The 19412-nt window shown below is 47.6% G+C and overlaps 1 protein-coding gene across 1 annotated transcript in view; it reads right to left on the bottom strand.

Annotated features, from left to right (window-relative positions):
- Positions 1-2427: 2427 nt before the first annotated feature.
- Positions 2428-19412, bottom strand: part of Med17 (mediator complex subunit 17) — a 66246-nt gene continuing 49261 nt past the window's right edge. The window contains exons 9-14 of the mRNA XM_077694733.1: positions 17183-17391; positions 13071-13127; positions 10203-10340; positions 3839-3953; positions 3622-3770; positions 2428-2791 (exon numbers count right to left, since the gene is read on the bottom strand). Coding sequence (XP_077550859.1) covers positions 2581-2791; positions 3622-3770; positions 3839-3953; positions 10203-10340; positions 13071-13127; positions 17183-17391 — 879 coding nt within the window. The 3' untranslated portion in view covers positions 2428-2580. The remainder of the gene's footprint in view (positions 2792-3621; positions 3771-3838; positions 3954-10202; positions 10341-13070; positions 13128-17182; positions 17392-19412) is intronic.

The following is a 19412-nucleotide window of genomic DNA, read 5'->3' on the forward strand; positions in this document are numbered from 1 at the left end:
AGACATTTTTATCATCTTGAGCAGTTTTCCCTCGGTACCGAGCTTGTTTCAGTACGGTAGCACGGCGGTACAGGGTTTTCGTGTCGGCGGCATTTGACTTGTCAGACGCAAACATGAGTGCGGGCGAAACACTTATCGCAGAGCCTGCCTGCCCAGTGGCGATACCGAAGTGAGAAGTGACGCAAGCCCACAACAATGTCGAGAGCTACGCCAGAAAGCCGATAAAGGTAGAACGCGTGAAGTGACGGCAAAGAAAGCAGTTCAAGGAACGTAGAAGCATAAAACTTGGGCGCTACATCTTTCCTGCATCTATACGTTCTCACCAGAGTCCTTAAAAGCATTGAAAGACTCTGGTTCTCACCCAGCACGTCGCAGCTCATTCTTGTGGCCAACGCTACTGCCATCGCAGCGCTACGACGCTTTCTGTTGGCGTCCATCTTTGCCACTACTTCCAACCACTCGAACCTCTTGCCCTTTTCGCCGCACACGCGTCGAGCGTATGCTCTGCCTGTCCGCGCTGTCGTCTGCTCGCTTCATCCTTCATGTGCATGGAGGAAAGAATTCCTCCAAGTTCGTGTGAATGCTTCCTTGCACCAGATCGTCTGCTGACGTCACATGACGTCACCAGTCCGGCTGCGGATATGTCCATCGTGACGGCTCTCGCTACACTTCTCTTCAGGCCTAGGTGCGCATAGTTTCTCACAGAAACTCTATGTAGGTGCGATCCCTGGTGGTGCCATTAGGTTTATGTAGCCTGGTTGGGAGTTTCTTGTGGTGCACGCCACGACGAAACCGTTTATTGCTCGTAGAGGAAGAAAGCTTTGCTATAAAAAAGAAAGAAACACCTCCTGCAAAAGTACTGGCAGGTATACCCACCCCACTCAGCACCATTTACCCGATGTGGATCACGCAACTTCGAGGCTTTTCATTTTTACAGTTGTGGTGACAAAAATTGGAGGATGTATGCAGTTTTTCATTTTGATTGTAGACATAAAATTTGTTTTTGCGTAAAATAACTGCATTCAAATTTATTCCGATTCTTATATTCGATATTTTGACAGCTTTTGTGAAAAAACTGCAGGAGAGATGCAGGTGAACATGGTGCCAGTGAACTGTGCGCAAATCAAGGAGTGCAATACGACTAACAGTATCTTCTGTCTGGTCTGTAGCAGAAGTTACGACCATTTCAAGTTTGGGCTTGGAAGGTGGGAACCAGAAAAGGTGTGAACCGGAATTTCTGTCACCATAACTGAAAGTGGACATTTTTTGTTTTAAAACCAGTGTGCCCCCTTAAAGGAGCCATGAAGAGAAAACACAAGTTTGGTTCATTCAAAAGATTGCCTCGTTAGAATCCTACTGGCCCCATTTTTAACGTAAACTTCGCTAAATAAGCTGCATAATTAGGAAAAAAGGGAATGGCCATGCGACCCACTAGCTCATTTCCCGCAACAGAACCTATGATGTCATACCAGAAATCTCTGCGACTGGCGGAGGGCGGCAAAAGCAAACGCAAATTAGGCAGAGCTTATAAGCCTGCGAACGAACTATGCGCGCTTAAATTTAGGGCACATTCTTTTTAAAGCCCTCAGAATGGTGGGACAAACTGTGGAAGTTACGAAAGCACACGTAAACATAGAAGTACCGATGCGTATACTGCTGTTGGTACTGCGTGCACTATGCTTGGTTTAGCTGCACAGGACTGCGGGGCTTTGGAGCTGTCTCAGACGACACTGGCCGACTGACACAAGCGACGATGTCTTGCGTGACCGTATTTGTCGAGTGAGCACCATGTTTCACGTAACGATTGTCTCCATGAACAAAACAAGCCAGGTACAAATACGTTCACAAACAAACCAAAGGCAGAAAATGGCTTGCCGTGGTGTGGTGGCGCCATCTATGTTCACGAACAGTAAACAAGGCCCTGTGATGTCATTGCTGACCATGAAAACGCACGATTTAGTGGGAAAATCAAAATTTTAACATACATTCATTAGTTTCTTAGTGAATAAAGCATCGTTTGCATTCGGAAAAGCGCTGGGGGCGCTATAAAACACGAAATCTTTCGAATAACACAAACTTGCGTTTTGTCTTCATGGCTCCTGTGAGATCCTTTTACATGGCCCAAAGCAATCACTTTCTCACCGTGTGCTATATTACCAAGGGGAGCATACAATGTGCCAGTATGAAACTTCGCTGAGACCGTACGCTGCAGAGCAAATGCCCAAGCCGCCAGCAAATTGGCCCGCCGACAACCTTGCCAGAGAGTGGCTGCAGCCGAATCCAGTTGGCTTTACGGAGTGTCGACTGAATGAACGGTGAAGACGAGCTCGTTAGAGTGACAAAGGGTGACGACGAACAAAACTCTTGAGGCTAGGACGCCCGGGTGATTGTATGCACCCAGGAGAGGCAGCCGCCAAGCCATCGTCATCATCATCATCATCATGGCTGGGAAATTTGAAGCGTGCGATGAAATGGGTGCCCCTGTTACCGGGACAGAGTCTTTTCAGGGGCGAACCCATCTCCTCATTCCCTCTTTATTATTAGAGACCGTGAGGGGAGGAAGCGGAAGCAGAGCGGTCGTCAGACGGCCAGGGCGGCCAGCAGGTGCTCCATCTTGGCGAGGAAGGAGCGGCCCTGCATGCGCGGCAGGCAGACCGGCCGGAAGGCCCCCTGCAGGTTGTGCCACTTGCGGTCGCGCACCAGCGTCGACGGGTAGAAGTCCTGCTGCTGCGGGGAGCTCGACACGCACACCTCGGGGCCCGTCTGGGGGCCACACCGCACCGACACCATCCTGAAGGGGAAGGAAGGGGGGGGGGGCGACACCATAAAGGGCAGCCCTGGCTACACGCGCTCTTCGCTTGGGACACTCCTTCTAAAGATACCTCTGTACCAGGGCGAGAACATTGCGGGGTGACAATAAGGAGCGACACTGGGGCAACACTGGTGGGGCAACCGTCTATGCTGCACGGGCTCTTCGCTTGAGACACTCCTTCTAAAGATACCTCTTTATCACGTCAATTTTAAAATTCCACGAGATTATCTGCGCCGACATCATCCTGTGGGGAAGGGGGCGACACTGGGGCAACACTGGAGCGGCTACAACCTTTCACTTTCACCACGTGCTAGTTCAGCATACTCCTTTGTTTACCTTGTTTATCGTGGCCATCTCAAAATTCCGCGAGAAAATTAACTCCACCGGCACCATCCCGGGGCAATAACTGCATGTGACACTGGGGCGACACTGGAGCAGTGATCTTCACACTCTGCATGCACTATTCGTGAGCCACCGTTTTCCTGTGGGTACAAGCCCACCACTTCCTGTGCATACCCAGTGCCACCTAGTGGTGCACTTCGAACGTTCCTGTTGCTTTGCAAAACTGCTGCGAGCACCCTGCAGTTGACTAATGGGTGGAAGAACCACAGGTTTTAGTGTGAGCAGCCTTGGTTCAAGCCCCAGCAGTGCAGAATTTTCCGTAAAAACCCTCTTTTCTTTTTCCACTGTGACGTGCTCCCGTGATTCAGTTCTATGCATTCCGTTGCATACAAGGGTGGTTTGGTATCTTTTGTGGCGGCATATGAACATGCCCTGGAAGAAGGAGAAGAGCGTTCGAGAGGGATCACCTGTCTCCCGTTGGAGAGGCCATGAGGATGGAGGCGGCATTCCCCAGGGGCTCGGGGGCCCCCACACCCACGGCGGCGCACGTCGAGAGCACCTTCCAGCCCACGTACTTGGCCAGGGTCTGCACTGCGCTCACCTGGTGCTGTGCCACCTGAACAGAGGCGCACGGGGCTCTCCCTCTCTCCCCCCTCTCAACTCCTCCCCGTCCACCCTCCTCACCTGTGCCATGAGCAGGCACCGCAGTTCTTGGGGTTCGTACGACAGCTGGATGACCCGGCCGTCTCGGCACACTGCCCGCACTCGCTGCTCCTCCACGTGTACCACCAGGGGCGTCCTGGGGCAGGGCAGGGGCAGGAAAGTGAACAATGCCTTCCGGCCACCGTAAGGGTCTCCATTTAGCCTATACTTGGAGGTGAATGTCTCTCTCGGAAAGATCCAACGTTCACTAGCAAGCGATGCTGCATTTGGAGGCCTCCTCAGTCCAGGGGTCCTCTGCTGCTGCCTCGAACAAAGAGGCCAGGCAGAGATCACTCACAACAGCCTCATGGGACAGCGGTTCTACTTTTTTCTAGACTGACTGCCAGCACTAATCAGTAATCCATTCACTGTGATATTGTCCTCATCAACAGCCGTTCCTGTGTTAGAGTGCACGCAACGTTTAATTTCTACCAGTGTTCAAGGGAGCCCCTCATACTGTTGTAAACTCACTGTTGTAAACTCTGCTTCAAATACTGGCGTGCAAGGGCTAATGATTTCTCTTTTTGATCAGGAGGGTGGAAATTTCTGCCTCTGATTTCTTGCTCGCAATGAGATGATTTCAAAAAATACGTATTTCCGGTCTGTAAGTCACACCCCCCCTCAAAACGGCAGTGTTCTGGAAAAAAAAAAAAAAAAGGTTTGTATAAGTCGCACTGGTGTATAAGGTGCACCAGTGTACAAAATGCACTTGTTAATCAGGTAAACTCACAGAGGATCACTTCGTTAAAAGGTGTGGCGAAAGCACACGGTTGCGGCGGCCGCCGCCTCTGAACGAATCTCCCGGTAAACAGCGCTAGACATGTGCACCTACCGTCCAAATTCTAGACAGAACGAACCTTTTAAAAATGGTTAATTGACACACACAGATGGCATGTACTCACAGACGGCGTTCAGGCAAAACCATTGAAGCCTTCTTCCTCCGACTCGCTAACAAATAACTCATTCATTTAGACCACAGAGCTGTTTCTTAACGCGTGTGACATCACACAGCACACAAGCACCTTTTCGAGTGCGGACCATGCGTGGCCACAACGTACCAAATTTATTCATACATAAGTCGCACCAGTGGATAAGACACGCCAACGAAAATTTCAGGAAAAAAAAAAGCGACTTATACAGTGCAAAATAACGCACTTGAATTTAGGCCAGACCCAGTTCCAGCAAACCACTAAAATAGAAAAGTCTAGGAAAAGAAAAGAACTCGAATGTAGGCTGGCCAAAATAGGCAGGGACAAGAAAAGCCACGAAACTCAATTGGCGCTTGTTAGCCCCGAACCTGCTTGAGTTCCCTCAGCTACGCTGTTGTCGCTGACCTCGTTGTACCTGTCACCTCTGTAGAAAGTTCTGGGATGCCATGCTAAGGTTTGTCGCGAGACCACCCCTCATTGATGTGGACGCTTCTTTCATCAACGCCACTTCGCTGCCTCACCTGGAAGATTGACGGGCTCTTGGGTGCCAGCGCAGCTTTCCACTTAACTCTTTCGTTAAGGTCCCATAGGCCATCGGACGTAGAATTCCGACGATCCTAGATTCCCCGCAAAAACTCAAAACAGTGCCTTGCAGACAACTATTGCCATCTGGTGTATTTATTGGCAACTCCTTCCTCAGTTTCAGTTTCGTTTGTTTACATTTTGAGAGTGGAAACCACGTCGCAAGCGAAATTCGGACGCAAGGTTAGGTGCAAGTGGTGTCCACTTCACAGCGCGATCCGCAAAGGCTCTTTACCGTCGCTGGGATTACGGCAGCTGCTGCTGCTGACTTTTCTGACCCCAGCAGCAGTGATGACTCCTGACTGACGACGTGGGATCGTCAGATTTTTAGTTCCGATAACGCAGATATTTGAGTACGACTAAGTGTCACAAGGACATGATGCCCCCTTTTTGCCTTTGGATCCTGTACAACACCAGTCAAAAAGGATGGAGAAGATTACAAGATCTGCTGCGAAAAACAAAGCACAAAGCAGAAGCAACGTCTTCCGCTCCAATTGCAATGTTCACCTTTGCTTTCTGCTGGCGCGCGACTGCTTTGCTGCGTGGCACAGCCGTCAGGGCAGCTAGATTGACGGGCCTTCAAACATCCAGAACATGGCGTACAGCATGGTTTCTCAAAGTGGGTTCCGCGGAACCTAGGGGTTCCGCAGGCCCTTCCTCAGGGTTCCGCGAGCCACTGATAAATTTTCCCTGGTTCCGCAGTCGCATTGTCTTATATGGTAAACTTTTGAGGTGCGATCGATCTAAGGAACCTCCATTACTCACGCCCGAGTGTCAGTAAGCACATCTCGGCGCATAACAGAAACGCGCGAGCTGCGCAATAAATCTCACCAGCAGCTTGTAGCCAGCCAGACTTTGAAAACGGGCCACGTGGTTAAACTATTGCACTTGAATCTCGGCCTTATATTACCCCCATGCGCATTTCTGCTGTTTGGAGATAGGTGCCGCTAGCGTACGCATTCGCGTAAAGTCGACAGGAAAAAAAACGATACCCTTGCTTGCTTTTGAATTTATTGCACGTTAATGTAGCATGAACGGAATGAAAACTGGCGGGAGGGGGGGTTCCTTGGCACTTAACGAAACTTAGCAGGGTTCCCCGGGACCAACATGCTTGAGAACCCCCTGGCGTACAGGATTGATGTGTATATTGAATAATAGTTAAAACCTTCCTGCCTAAGCCTATTCCAATCGATAATATACTACCGATAGGTTTAAGTTCGAATTTTGACATTTTTCCATTTAAATTTGGTGCTTTCCGAATGCGCTAGGAGAGCTGGCGCCATCTACTGAGTAGTGAGGACACTTACATACTCTTTGATTTGTTTCTTTTGCCCTCCACGATTCTTTAAAGCCCCCCCGGTGTCATGTGACAGCCGCACAGATGATAGGGAGATGATGCCAACATCGCGTGCTACGGCGCTGAGGAAACGTGGCATTTTTAATGATTTGGGCGATTGTACATGCGACTTTTTGAGTGACATTAGCAGAACTGACTCTGAGGGAAACTTTTTGTCATCAGATTTCAGCACCAAAAGCAACAGTGTGCCAAACTGGCCCAGAACCTGAAACCCCTGTTCAACACAAGCCCCAGAAAACGAAAAAGTATCGAAACTGTGAAGTGTGCGTCGAACAAAAAAGAGCGAAGCAGAAAACCAATGTTTTCTGCGACGCATGTGGGGCCAACGTATGCTTTGAGGAATTGTTTTGCACAGTGGCACGAAACCCACTAGCGCTGGCATTTTGTTTGTAAATCAAGAAATTTTACAGTTAGGAGTTTGATGTTTGCAGGCGTTTTGCACTGATAGTACAGTCTAATCCCGCTACAACGAAGTCCGCTTCAACGAAATTTCCGCTTCAACGAAATATTTCCAATTCCCCGTCAGCTAGCCATAGAAGTCAATGTAACAAAGTCCTCGCCACAACGAACCATTTTTCTGGTTTGCTTTCGCTTCAACGAAATTTTCAGTGAATTGGGCTGGGTTTGAACAATTATTTTACAATAAAATAAGCATATCGCCAGCTATCTGCAACTTTTAAAACATTCAGGACGCTTAGTTCCACCGAAACCATGCGCGGTGTGCCCACACCGCCACGAAAAAAAAAAAAAAAAAAAAACTCATAGGCGGACGCCATTGTTTGATGGTGATAACGGTGTGGCTGGCCGTCTTTACATGAGGCACAGGCCCGGTTCGCCAAGCCGGAGCCGGAGCTACAGCCAATCTGTATCCAATTGCACGAATGTGCTCCGCTGCTGGCGCGGCGCCGTCATGTGTGCGTTGTGGCTCGTGAGCAGCTGTCCTTGCCGTTTTCCTTCTACCATTCTTCATAGCAAAGAGCAAAAATCATGCTTGCGTGTTTGGTCTTGAAGCCAAGTCATCCTATCTTAGTCGCGAGCGCGCGGTCATGTTTAATGCAAGCGCGCGCGTCTTGCCTGCCAAGGTCAGTAGCTGCCGTACCCTGTCAGAGATAAGATAACGGCACTGCTCCTGCCACAAGCGAGAGCGGGGCTTCCGACGGCCTAGCAGCTATCTGCAAGTAATCAGCTCGGTGGGCGCGCCTTGTTGTGCAGCAATACGTTTTGAGCCTGCATTTATTCACCCCCCCTCCGTAACGCGTTCTTTGCTTGCAATGAACACAGATAACCATTGGTATGTTTGTTAATAAACATGACGTTATTGCACGTCACTCATTTTTCTAAACATTTTTTTTGCTGCCGATGCGGAAGCATACGGGGCTATTTTTCGGGCCTTTCCGTGGTGTGTTGGGGCGGATTTCGCCTCAACGAATTTTCGCTTCAACGAAATTTTTCGCGCGTCCCGTCAATTTCGTTGTAGCGGGATTCGACTGTATATGCACAAAATGTATATCTTAAATTTTGTGTGCGTATTTTCCATGTGGAGCAATACCAACGTTGTTGCTTATTTTTTTGTGTTTGTTCGAAAACTTTTCTGCGCAGCTTCTTTTTCTATTCTTTTTCTTTCTTTTTCAAATAAAAATTCCTCTTTGAAACAATTACCAGTGCAAAAGGTACAATTGCACATTCTTTTTGACCGGGAAAAAATTCTTTGCTAGACTACCCAAAATTATTGCTTTTCCCGTGGGCAGGAAAGTGTTGAGGAACATAGGCACAACTTGTACATTCCAGAATTCCTAAATTAATTTTCCCGCTTAGTGCCATCGCCTATTTCTATTGTGTTTATACTTATTTGTGCATTTTTTCTGTTCATTTGACAACTGAACTCTGAATAATTGTACCTCTCACAAAACCGCTGCTATGCGTTTGAAAAGGCAAACTATAAAGCTACAATTCAATTTCATGTATAACAATGCGAAATGTGTCCAGTTGCTCAAGAGAAAAAAATTTTTTTTTAACGCACCCAAAATCGACCATTTCTGCTGCGTTATGAGAGTTATGGCCACAGAGGCCATTACTCTGACACAATGGCAGCAAGAAGGCAAACTGGTACTTTTAAGTCGATACTGCCATAAAGCTGCCTTGCTCTATTTTTGGTGTGCCACTCAGGGCAATCCTGCTTGATAACGACAGTGTTTCGCCCTGTCGCCACTAGACCCCACTGTTCTTTGATCAGCAGTGCTCTCAATGTAATTCAATGGTTCCGGAAAGAGTAATGCCAGAATATAAATGCTTGCAGGGCAAACGCCGTGGTAGTTCATTCATCAATGCTGATGGTGTGTCTTTCGTCGTTGGTCACTTCTTTGCCACTTGCGTCTGCTTCCTGTTTGCCGTAGAGCATAAGTTCGCAGCTCAAACAAACTTCGCTTACTGAAGGAACCTTGCATCATTCTTCAAATGTTGTCCCTCAAATAAACAGATTGATTGATTCAAATCAGTCAATGTCTGATCTGAATCAATCAACCTTGCTGCATTGTCACTGACAGGTACTCAACCCTGCATCGTCATTAAAATAAACAGATTCATTGATTGATTCTTGGCTGCATGACAATACGGAATGCTTAGCAAGCATTATCAAAATAGCCTGTTGCTGGCATGGACGGTACTGGCTACAATACTCTCTTTAGCGAAGCCTTTGGGCAGCACTAACAACGCGCGACTTTCCAGTCACACTGCCTCGTCGAATCTAGGCTGACTCCCGAATTCGGATCCTGCTTTTTGGAAAACGTATCTGCTTAGGATCGAGCAAACATGGACGTATAATAAAAAATATATCACATAGTGTTTCTCCCACTTGTAATGTTTAACTTCAATTGATGGGTGCTGGTTATTCACATCTTAGAAGGTGGCAATTGGCTTTCCCTCCTAAGCACCTACGCTGTCATCTTACCTTGCTAAGTAGCAGCTTCTGCAAGCTTCTGGGCCTACACTTCATAACAGCGCTTGCGGATGCGAGGTTCAGCTTTCGTTCGCGTGACCTTGATATGCGATCACAGCAAAGCGGGTACAAAGAATGACACACAAAGGTAGAGCAAGCAGTGTCCGAGCAAAGCGCAAACAGCAACAGCAATCAAGGCATGCATTTGTGAAGCAACGGTCCCCATTTCAGGGTGTACAGTGCAGACCACTTGTAACGTACATTGCGGGCGCCACGAAAATCCGCACTACAAACAAACCCTGCGTGTGTCCAATCACATACCAACCTACCTTTCAATCATGCTTTGTTTAACCTTCGCTCCGAAAAAAACGCCACTTAAAAACAGAGGCACGGACTTCTTCATATCGCCTTTTTTCCCTACAGCAGATGCTGCTGCACTGTCAAACAACTTACCGCCCATGTGCGAGCCCGCTGTCGTCACAGGTGCGCCAAAGAGTTGCGGTCATCACGCGAGTGCCAGCAGGGCACGCAGACTCGACTCACCGGCAGATGGTCTCGTATCCCTGGGAGAGGATGTTGATCTTGACCGAGTTGTGGACGGGGCTGCTCAGACACGCCCAGTGGGCAACCACCAAGGGGTCCTTGATCTCGCACGCGTACTGGTCGATCACGTACATCGTCCTGCCAGTTCAGTTGGGTTGCTCAGACCTGGACCTTTCGAGGGCCCCTTACACTTCTGTCATACGGCAAATCCTATGCCATTCAAAGTGGATGACATTGGCTGTTAAGGACATGGCTCTTAAAACAACTTCTTTTATACACTAGGCATACTCTGCAAAACTTATCCTTTCCCACTGATTTCAAATATGCCATTATTTTGTTAGTAGCTCAATTGGTTCCCTAGATAATTAGAGATGACTAGCCATTTTTGGAGGAACAATAGACAAAACAGTGCTGGTCGTAAAACCGCAACCTTCATATTTTCCAATACTAGGAACCCTGCTCAATGCACAATAGGAAGCGGCTTTTTGATGCATTGCTTGGGGCTCATTTTACAGCTCATTAAACATTGCTGTTTGAAATGGGCATTCAAAATTGTTCCTTGCCACTGGTGCCACCAAAGTTTAATGAGCTGTAAAATTAGTTCCAAGCGGTGCACCCAAAAACCTCTTATTGCACTCACCAGGGTTCATAGTATTGGAAAACATATGGAGATTGCAGTTTTATGACCAACACTGTTTTGTCTACTGTTCTTCCAAAAATGGCTCATTATCTCTAGTTATCTTGGCAACTAATTGACTGACTAAAGAAATAATGGCATATTTGAAATCAGTGGGGGAAAAAGCAGCAAGTCTGGCAAGTTCTACAGAGTTTACCTAATATATGAAAGAAGTTGTTTTAAGACCCATGTCCCATGCAGATCTACACTGCAAAACAAACGTCATTTAATAGTGACAGCGGTGACGATTAACCAGCTTCCAAAATTGGAAAATTATAGTTGAAGTACGTCTCAAATGTTTTCGTACATAAAAGCTTTTTTAAGTACAGAACACATATTTTTTAAGTCATAAAGAACAAAATCACCGGTTTAGGTGGCATGGACACATAAGCCAACAGAAAAAAATCCGTATTAGGGTTGGGGACCAGATTTTTTTTGTCAGTACTTGTTTGTTTTTATTTGAAAAACAATATGAAGGGGGAAAATATAGGTTCACTGACAGTTTTTACAAACAGTGTTCCTTGGTTTATAACTAAAATTTCTTCTCTAGTGACGCGCCACCGCTGTCGAGGCTACTCATTCGGCTGCTGAATGAGCTCCTCAAAGTCATTCAGCTCAAATGTCATTTGGTATTGTCATGTAGTGCCAAACTAATGACATTGACATTTGCTCTAAATGTCATTAGTTCAGTGTCTATACGAATACTACTTAGCAGCTAAGTGAGGGTCAGGAGCTCATTAACTCTTTCGGGACCGCGCCATAGGCCATCGATCACATATGATCGATGGTTTCGCGAGCCTGCAGAATACAAATTTTTGCTCGATGGAACACCTAGCGACATCTAGGAGATAGTTTGAAAACTGGAGTTTTCTGCTCTGTGAAGTTTCTTTTTTTATCGCCAGGCGGCAACGCATCAGATGTTTTATTCTGAAGGGCAGTGGTTTCGAATGTAAACAAACTTGGCGTCATACTCGCGCGAGCGCGATAAGAAATCCGCCTCGTCTCGTCTCGCATATCTTCGCCTTCTACTGTGGATTTTAACGATGAGAGTGGCAGTGAAGAGTCGGAATGCGGCTTTAGAGATCGGATTTCAGCTCGAGTGAGGTTTCGGGTGTCGATCAGCCTGGAACATCAAATCGCGCTCAAAGGTGGGTGTTGGTTTCAGTTTCAATTGGCTCTGGAGTAGCTTTGTGCGCTCGAAATATGTTCTGGCTGGTTTATATTTGTTCGCTAGGGTGTTAACCACCTATGGTGGTGATCTCCTGCCACCAGCGCAGAAACAGATCAAGTTTTCGCCAAGACGAAAGCCAGGCGTGTACCTGGGCGATGACGTAGCCAAGGCCTTAGTGCCAAAGAGATCACACACAAAACAAAAAACCAGTTACACCTAGCTGCATCAAACTTTCGCGATAAAGAAACAAAGCATTGTGTTAGAATTCGTATATACTGAAATAATTTTATTCTTTTTTAATGTTTTTATATTTGCGCTTTTTTCTATCTTTTTCTTTAGTTTCTTTACGAAGTTCTTACTTTCAGATTTTTTCATGGTTCTGTCGTCAGTGTTGAAGGAAAACTTGGTATTCTTTGTCAAAGAACATATAATTAGCTGCATTTTGGTATATGCTAAGGCAGGATGGTGCCTTTGCTTTATGTAAGCACTACAGCCACCAAGTTGCACTAACCCTTTGTGGAAAAGTGTTATTTCCCTTCCTATCCCGCCGCTGCCACATACGACCAGCCCAGCCCCGAGCAGTGGTGGTGACAGTGATGGTGACGAACCAGTTAATAATCAGGGCATAAGCAGTGTGTGTGTGTATGTGTGTTTTGCATACGTGGCCGTAAATCTGAACTGGAAATGGGCAGTTGATGCCAGACCTCATGGCAGATACACAGTCAGCGTCGATCTACCGTAGCAGTGCATTGCAAGCAACTCATGGTTACATACAGAGACTGCTGTTACCAGTTTCAAGTGCGCCTTGCAAGTATAGCAACGCGTCCTTCCCTCCCTCAGTAGCAGAGAAAAAACCCACTGCGCATATATGACACGATGCCTTTTCCTTCCCCTGAAACCCCCACATGCACAAACAGCCAGCATTCCCTGCAAAACTTTTTTTCTACTACTCCACGAGCCCACCCTTGCCTCCACTTGGACAGCCTTTGCCACTCGAGCTATAGTTGGGAGCGCCCCTCACCTTATCCTGAGTGCCACGTGCTGCGTCTGCGCGATGATCTTCTCCAGGATGGTCTCCCTGCGCAAAGAGCACGCAGTAGCTTCAAAGTCAGAGCGCATTCACTTCCAAGGAAATTAGTCCGCAGAAACAGAGGCAAACGCAACCAAGGAAGACAAGCGCAGCATCGCACTCGTAGTTCTGCTCTGTGTTCACTAAAGGTACACAAGGATGGAAAAATGAACAGCAAGGGAGCTAGTGCCAGCCCCTGAAGGATGCCGCGAGAAGCCATGCACAGCTACACTCCAAGAAATCTGCCCTACGGCTGGGTGGTGCACGGTGAACATGGCAGCAATGGCGGCCACCACCTCAGGCCTTGCAGCTTGCACACTTTAGGTCTCCGAACAACTGTACGCGGTTGCTACGGCTCGGCAGTGATTGCTCTGGGGTTGTGACTGTCCAATCCGTCATGCTGGCCCATCATGCAGTTGTTCCACCAAGACCTTCTCAGGTGAGAAGGAGCATAGATTTTCACAGTAAGATACACTAGTAACATGCCAATATGTTTCTGCAGTCCAGTGCTGTCACACACCTGGCAACCAACAATGCTCCCCTCCTCTGCGGCTTGGCCAGCCACATGGCTTCTTTTTGCCCTTGAAGCCAAAATCAATAGACAAAGGGCAAAGTTTCTTTCCTTGCTCCTCTTGCACTTGGTTTCTAAAAATTCCCTCACAAATACATCTCCTGGAGGAGCACTTTTCTATTGATAGAACAATTTTTTTGCCATAGTGTTACAGTTAAACAGTGTTACGGTTAAACCTGGATGTAACGAACCTGCATGTAACGAATTCTTGGATGTAACGAAGTTTCTCAATTCCCCATTGAAACCCATGCTTTTGTGACCTTCATGCAACGAAAGCGTTGCAAATTAACCTTGATGTATTGAATTCGCTACGCTGATGAGCCTTGTTTTTTTTTTGCACTTTCTGTGAAAAATCGTCTGGAGAAATGCACTAATTTAGCGAATTAGGTGCTAGGCCTGCTTGTCGACGTGCAGTCACGCGTCTGCGCTGCAATCTGTAGTGTTGGCTTGTTGGTGGGGAGTTCTGCTGCCAGAAAACGAAAAGCTTTGCTTTTCCAAGGCAAGCTTGCAATTTTAAATGCCGTCTATGCCGGTGAGAAATAAGAATTTAGCCACCTGGTACAGTATACCAGCTAGCACCCTCACCAATTTTGAGTGCGGTAAAGAGCACCACGTTCACGAAAAGGCACTCTTCCAGCATAACTTTGGTCCTTGAACACGTTCACGAAAAGTGACAAAAGCAAGAATGAAGTTACATTTGTGAATACAGGAGTAAGTGGCATTGCTTCTTTGCAGTGCCGTGTATTAAGGTCGTGTATTTCCCAACTAGTGTATTTCCCAAGCGGCAGGCGGAAGTCACGTGGTTTTTCACTGTAAAATAAATCCTTGAAGAGTGAGTTCAGCATGACCGATACCCAGCAATTTTTTTTTCGTTTCTACTTCGACCACGCCAGCTTCAAGTTGAAACCTGCATGTAACAGAAAATTGCAAATTTTTGTCAACTTATTTCTTTTGCAGGCCTGTTCACGAGCCCTGCCAAGGACAACCGGAGCATTCCAACCCAGTACACAACTCTCCGAAGCACGGCTCGCCTAGACACTGATGCCACACTTCCCTCTGGATTATTCTTGAGCACTTCCTGGCCAATCCAAACCTGCTCTCGCAATACACATTCTGTGGGCTGATAAGAAACACGCAGCTGCCTTATTGCAGCAGTTCTGAGCTCTGTTACCAAACGACAAGGAAAGAGGCCTCTACGAGAAGAAGCCCTCATCATCTGGTCTTGTCACTGCCTGACCAGCGGGCAGCCAGAGTTGCTCTACATACACTAGTTGGGAAACTCCCCTTAGGCCTCATGTGCAGCTAAACCTCATTATAACGAAACTGAAGAAGCGCCGCGATTTTCTTATAATAACCAACATTTCATTACAGCAGTAGCGGGCACTTATGCAAATATGGGGCACTGTACTTGCCCGAAACAAATAGCGGGCGACATTGCATCACGCCGCACGGCGGTACACAACAACGTAACTGCGTTCTGGAGATAAAAAGGAACATTCGCGCACCTGCTTCATTGGAGTTCAAAATACGCAGCTTGTAAGTCAAACAGGCTTGGCTGCAAAGATGTTCGTGCCTCTTTCTGATGCGAACGACAACTCGCTCAGCTTTGTGTACGATGTGGCGGCTTTTATCGTAGCCGCCTTCGCGTCTAGCGTCTTTTGCTTCCCTCCTGGAGCTTTCATGCTGCTTGAATCACGCGCAGCACGGTAAAACATAAAACTAAAACAATAATTAAAGAAAGCTTTCTGCACGTTGCAAGAGGGAGCACGACGGGAGTTTCGAACTGCGAAAAATACAGTTGCTGCCTTGCGCTCCGTACCAAATCTGCGCACTGCCGTGAAATTGGCTCAAAATTTCATTTCGTAGCGAAATTTGCTCGTTATATTCTGCAATGGGCAAATTTTACCTTTTAAAAACGGGGTTTTAAATACACTGAATTCTATGAGGGCTCTCAAGGGGAATTACGATCTGTTCGTTGTAGTCATTCATTATGCAGTTGAATCTCGATGATACGATTCTGGGTGATACGAATTTCGGGATGATACGAATTTCTGAAAAGTCCCGGCAAAATTGCATTGTTTGCAATGGGAAAAATTTCGGCTGTTACGAACGGACCTGCGCGGCCCGGCGGATGATACGAACGAGCCGGCGAGGCGCCCGACTGCCGAACAAGCAAGTGACGGCTCTCTCTCCCCATTTGTCACTCTTTTTTCACCAGAAACGGCCGGGCTGTTGTTTTCTGCTCGCGAAAACGCGCCCCGCAGGCCCCATGCGCGCCGCGAAACCTCTCGCACGCTGCGCGCGCCGCGGCCGGCGGCGGCAACATGGCGGCGGCTTCGGCCGCGAAGTGGCACGGCCGCTTGAGCGACTGCTTCTAGCCGCTCTTTAAAATGCCGCTCAAGGCAGACACGAAGTTTTTTGTGCAGTAAAGGAGCTGATAACGTTGGTGAAAACGGTACTATAAAACACCATCCGCGCCGCTAGTGAAAGCGCCCATAAAATATCTGCCGGAGTGCTAAGCCTAAACATCTCGGGCGGAGCCAGCGGGCTGTCTCGAGCGTTTCGCAAGTCGTCAGCGTCTTTTTCTGACCGAGGTAGGAGATGCCGCGCGCGCGAAATCGTCAATGTGGCCGTGAAAATACAGCGCGCGCAAAGCCGAGGCGTGCGAATCGCGTGCAAAAACGCACCATGCGGTTCACGCTTGACTGTTGTGGCGTGTAGCGAGCTTGGACACCGGGAGTGAGGAGACAAGCGCGAAGCTAAGCGAAGCGTTACGCGCGCCAGAAAGGACTGCTTTGTGACGTGGGGGTTTAAAAAATAAACAGAAAAAATTACGGATTTGTTCACGCGAAAGTAAGAAAAGAAATAAACGAAAACTTTTTTCAGCGCTCAATTTTTTGGTCTGTGTTGGTTCATACGAATTTCGGATGATACGAATATTTTTCGCGGTCCCGCGAGATTCGTATCATCGAGATTCTACTGTAGTTCGTTATATAGTTCGTGATAGCCCATCTCGTTATAATGAGGTTTAGCTGTATCAAAAGCCAGTCCGCAATTGTCCCCCTGTGCTGGAGCGAACGGGCGAGCATGGGGCAAGTTGGTGAGACTGTCGTCTGCCTGCAGAAAGTTCAAGTAGTACTCGCGTGCTTGTTGCTGCTGCCCCAAGTCATACAAGAAAAAACTCTGGAAACGCAAGTTGCAAGTGAACAGTACCTAATTTAGCCTTTCCTCACTCAGAAAGCAAACCTTATTTAATGAAGTTGCGTAATTAGAAGTACGCGTTTTGCAAAGTCATGTCTTTCATTGTCCCCGCAGTGCCTAGGTGCCCCTCAGCGACCACAAAGCAGGGGTGCTCGCGCCGCTCCGACAGCGAAACGGAGCTTTGCAACAGGTGTTTTACACTGAAGAACTCTGCTCGTCAACCAGTCTCTTGGACTTGGTCACTTGAGCTGTCCCCCTGCGACAGCTACCGCCGCGCAGCGAGTCCCCTCACCCGTGCAGAGTCTGCCGCAGCCGGTGGCGGTCGTGTGCGTGGGGCCCCGCGAGGAGGCGCTTGCGGGGCACCCCGAGCGGCCCCGAGGCGGGCCTGGGGGCGCCCTGGTGCAGGAACAGGTAGTGGTACTCGCGCAGCAGCTGGTGCAGCGAGTGCTCCAGCACGTGCTTGTGGTCCAGCCGGGACGGGGGCAGCGCGGGCTGGCGGTCCTGTATTTCGGGGATCTTTGAGGACGACGACACTGCACTCGGCTGACACAAGTCATCTCAACCCTTTCGGCGCCCTGGTGGTGTCAAATGACGCCATCACCTAAAAGTTCCTGCAGAAAACTTTTAGAGAGAGAGAGAACTGGGGAATTGTTCTTCAATGATGCCTATTGCTATATATATCACTGTTCTTTCATACTGGACGCTACAAAACAGTAGCAGCTCCAGTCAAGACAAAATTACGACACTGAGGCTGGAAAAAACAAAATGGCGGTCTGAGTTTTATCAGGCAGATTGTTCCACAACCGTATAGCACGTGGGAGAGCAGATGAATTGAAAGAGTTTGTGGTGCCGTAGATTCTGGTGAAGCTTTACTTTTACTCCGAAGCTTTGTAAATCTGTAAATACGTTAACTACGAAGCTCATTTTTTGTTTGCAGTTTCATGTAGTCATAAGGCTTAGGGAAATATGCATAAGTGATGTCTCTGCTCAACATAAAATTGTTAATTGCCAGGTGTCCCAATTAATCGCCTCATTAATAAATATGTTAATACTTGCACTTTCAGCGCTATTTTTTGTTTGTGGGCTTAATTTAGGAAAACACACAGAAAACATTGTTTTGTATGAAACAAAAAAAATCAGAGCTAAAAGGGGGGCCATCACCAGGACCACTTTAAAAATACTGCAGGGTCCCAGCAACGACACCAATTTTATCACAGACTTGAAGCTAAACAGAATACCATCTGGTCAGGTAAACGCATCTGTATAAAAAGGCAGGTCACTGACCAATGAAAAACAAAATTGATGTTTCTCAACCCATATGGATCCCCTCTTCACAAATACAAACGATTTCAAATAGATAACCTGGATGCATGCATATAATATGAACAGTGCAGGCCTGTCAGACCTTTGGAGACCAAACGCTGACCTTTCTTGAAGCAGATTGAAACTCTCAGCAAGAGCGATAACACAGGGGCCAGGGAGCCTGTAGAAGCTTCTTACATTTAAGAAAAAAAGAGGGACCGATGGGTCAGCAACACATCTGTGCTTCTGACTGCCAGTGAGTTGAGTTCAATTTTTCGGAAGCTCTACTTGACTGCAGCTACCTTTCGTTCTTTTCTCTATTTCTTTTCCTCTTTGTGCATACTTCCAGTGATTAGACATGCATTACGAGATGATGCTTCAAATAAAAACCAGTTGCGAGTGAGCACTCCTCTCTTGTTGCAGCCTCAGTCGAGCTCTAATTTCATCGCCAATCTGGACGCATTGAGGAGAACAGACAGGGCAGCAGAGGCCGGCCGGCCGCTTTCCGGCGGTGTCTCTAGGATAATCGTGGAAGCTGGTTTGTGTGAATGGCAACCACCAACCAAAGTCATCACCAAGAAACATGATGGGGGATCGTAGTGGAGCCTCCAGTCCTGTGTGACTGCACCACTTGCAACCTAACATGCAATTAACACCATGATAACAATGTTCGTAGTTACTTGGAAACTTTTGCAATATTGCTTGCTTTTTTTCCCTGGCTAAACAAGTGCCTTTCGTGGCTGCAATGGGCCCGAGCCAGTTACCAGAGGCTGGTTCTTTCAAACTGAAGACTGCTGCTGCGTTCTGTCTTCACAGAACCTTTTAAAGGGGCCGTGCAGACAAAACACAAGGTTGGTTCACTCGAAAGGTTGCCTCGCTGGACACCACTTTGAACGCACACTTCGCTCAAATGAGCTATATAATCAGGAAAAAAGGGAATCGCCATGCAACCCACTCGCTCATTTTCCGCAACAGAACCTGTGATGTCATGTGCCCATCTGTGTGACTGGCTCAGGCCAGCAAAAGCAAACACAAATTAGGCAGGGCTCATAAGCTTGCCGAACGGACTATTTGTGTTTAAATGTAGGGCACATTCTTTTTATAGCAGTCAGATTTGTGGTGTGAAGAATTCGAGTCATGAACGAACAAAGTGTAGCACTTTGCCGGCTGACGCTGGCTAACACAGCCGTTGGACGCGCTGGATTTGTCTGAAACAACAC

The sequence above is a fragment of the Haemaphysalis longicornis genome, unplaced genomic scaffold (genome assembly GCF_048455015.1).
Source record: "Haemaphysalis longicornis isolate Haplotype H1 unplaced genomic scaffold, Haemaphysalis longicornis Haplotype H1 scaffold_13, whole genome shotgun sequence".
Classification (NCBI taxonomy): Eukaryota; Metazoa; Arthropoda; class Arachnida; order Ixodida; family Ixodidae; genus Haemaphysalis; species Haemaphysalis longicornis.